Here is a 1,485-nt window from a genome sequence, read left to right on the forward strand (position 1 = left end):
ATGATGACGATGATTAATGCTAGACAAAAATGACACAAAATTGTTACTATACTGAAACTACATAAAATTATTTTTATACTAAAATTATAATAAGCTTTTATAATTGTCTAATAGTGTTTTTGCTAGTCTATCAGTTGTTTTTGTATTCTCTTGTTTAATTATTTCTAGAAACAAACCAAAATCTTCTCCATCCTCTCTAATGGATGTTTTAACTAAACTAAGCAGCTCGTCCATTCTTTGATTAGCAGTCAATCCACAGCTTTGATCAGTAATGTGATTCTTCTGCTTTTCATTTATTATCCTCTTCTCCAGTAGCCTATCTACCAATGAACATGTATTTAGATCAAGCCTTTCCTTTATCATTCCAGTACATTCTGTCATTACTCTATGAGCAATATCAGATCTAAATGTACCTATTAATGATACAAATTCAGTGATTAGTGTGTTATTATGTTAATATCAACCATACCTTCTTCAGTCTCTCTCCTGGTTTGACTGATACTAGCAGTAGAGGAGCTTGAGCTAGTATCTTGTACTGTTGAAGGAGGAGCAGTTCTCAGTGATCGATGAATGAATAATGTAACAGGATCAGCCACTCCATCCAGTGGTACAGAGTAATGTAGTGATGGTACAGCACCAGGTGATCCATAGACTGATACCAGACAACATGGAGGAAGAGGATAATTAGCTTCACCAAAATTATCAACATCACAACGACGCAACTACATTAAACACATTTAATGTAAGTGTACATTGTATTTACTTCTGTAGAAAATACTTACTTTACAAGGTTTGATGTGAGGCTTAATGGTCCAACCAGTAAATGGTTCATCTTGTGGACTCTTTAAATTCAATTCAAGATGACTAGTTTTTGGCTTAAAACAAAAATAGACATACTGTCCCAACTTAGCACGAGAATGCTTTTTATCAACATACTATACAACAAGTATATAGATGAATGAATTAAGTTTGATACATTTACCTCAAGGAGAGCACTTAGTTTTTTAGCTGCAGTGAACGTCACCAAATCCTCTACTCCATCTTCCTCATAATAAACCAGTCCAGCATATGTTTCAGCATCTTTCACTCCAGTGGGTTTCACTGAAATAATAAACACAGTTAAGATCCTCCAGTACATTATATACTCACTAGTATCATCAGGACTAGCAGTTGTTCCTCTTTCTTGTTGTTCCTCTTGTCCTCCTTGTACACCTTCTCCTTGTTGATGTGGTTCTTGTGCTCCTTGTTCCAGTATTAGTTGCTGTGAATGCTGCCCCTCTTGTCCTTGATCCAATGGCCCATCATGTTCCTCCTCCTCATGTTCTCCTTCAATATGCACCTCATGCTGTGTCTGTCCAGCCTGTCCTTCTAATTGTTGCTGGTCCCCTCCTCCTCCTTCATTCGTTTGTTGACCTCCTCCTCCTCCACCAGCACCTCCTCCATTCCCTCCATGACACTTCTTCTTCTCCAATCCATGGAGCCACC

General features: G+C 37.6%; 1 protein-coding gene across 1 annotated transcript; it reads right to left on the bottom strand.

The window, feature by feature from the left end:
• Positions 1-10: 10 nt before the first annotated feature.
• LOC109588588 (uncharacterized) lies at positions 11-1,479 on the bottom strand. The gene is made up of 5 exons (XM_020004731.1): positions 1,150-1,479; positions 983-1,101; positions 783-935; positions 470-722; positions 11-413 (listed from the first exon to the last, which is right to left on the bottom strand). Coding segments are annotated over exons 1-5 (855 nt in total). The 5' UTR covers positions 1,151-1,479; the 3' UTR covers positions 11-84.
• Positions 1,480-1,485: the final 6 nt, after the last annotated feature.

This window comes from Amphimedon queenslandica, unplaced genomic scaffold, assembly GCF_000090795.2.
Source record: "Amphimedon queenslandica unplaced genomic scaffold, v1.1 AMPQUscaffold_11993, whole genome shotgun sequence".
Classification (NCBI taxonomy): domain Eukaryota; kingdom Metazoa; phylum Porifera; class Demospongiae; order Haplosclerida; family Niphatidae; genus Amphimedon; species Amphimedon queenslandica.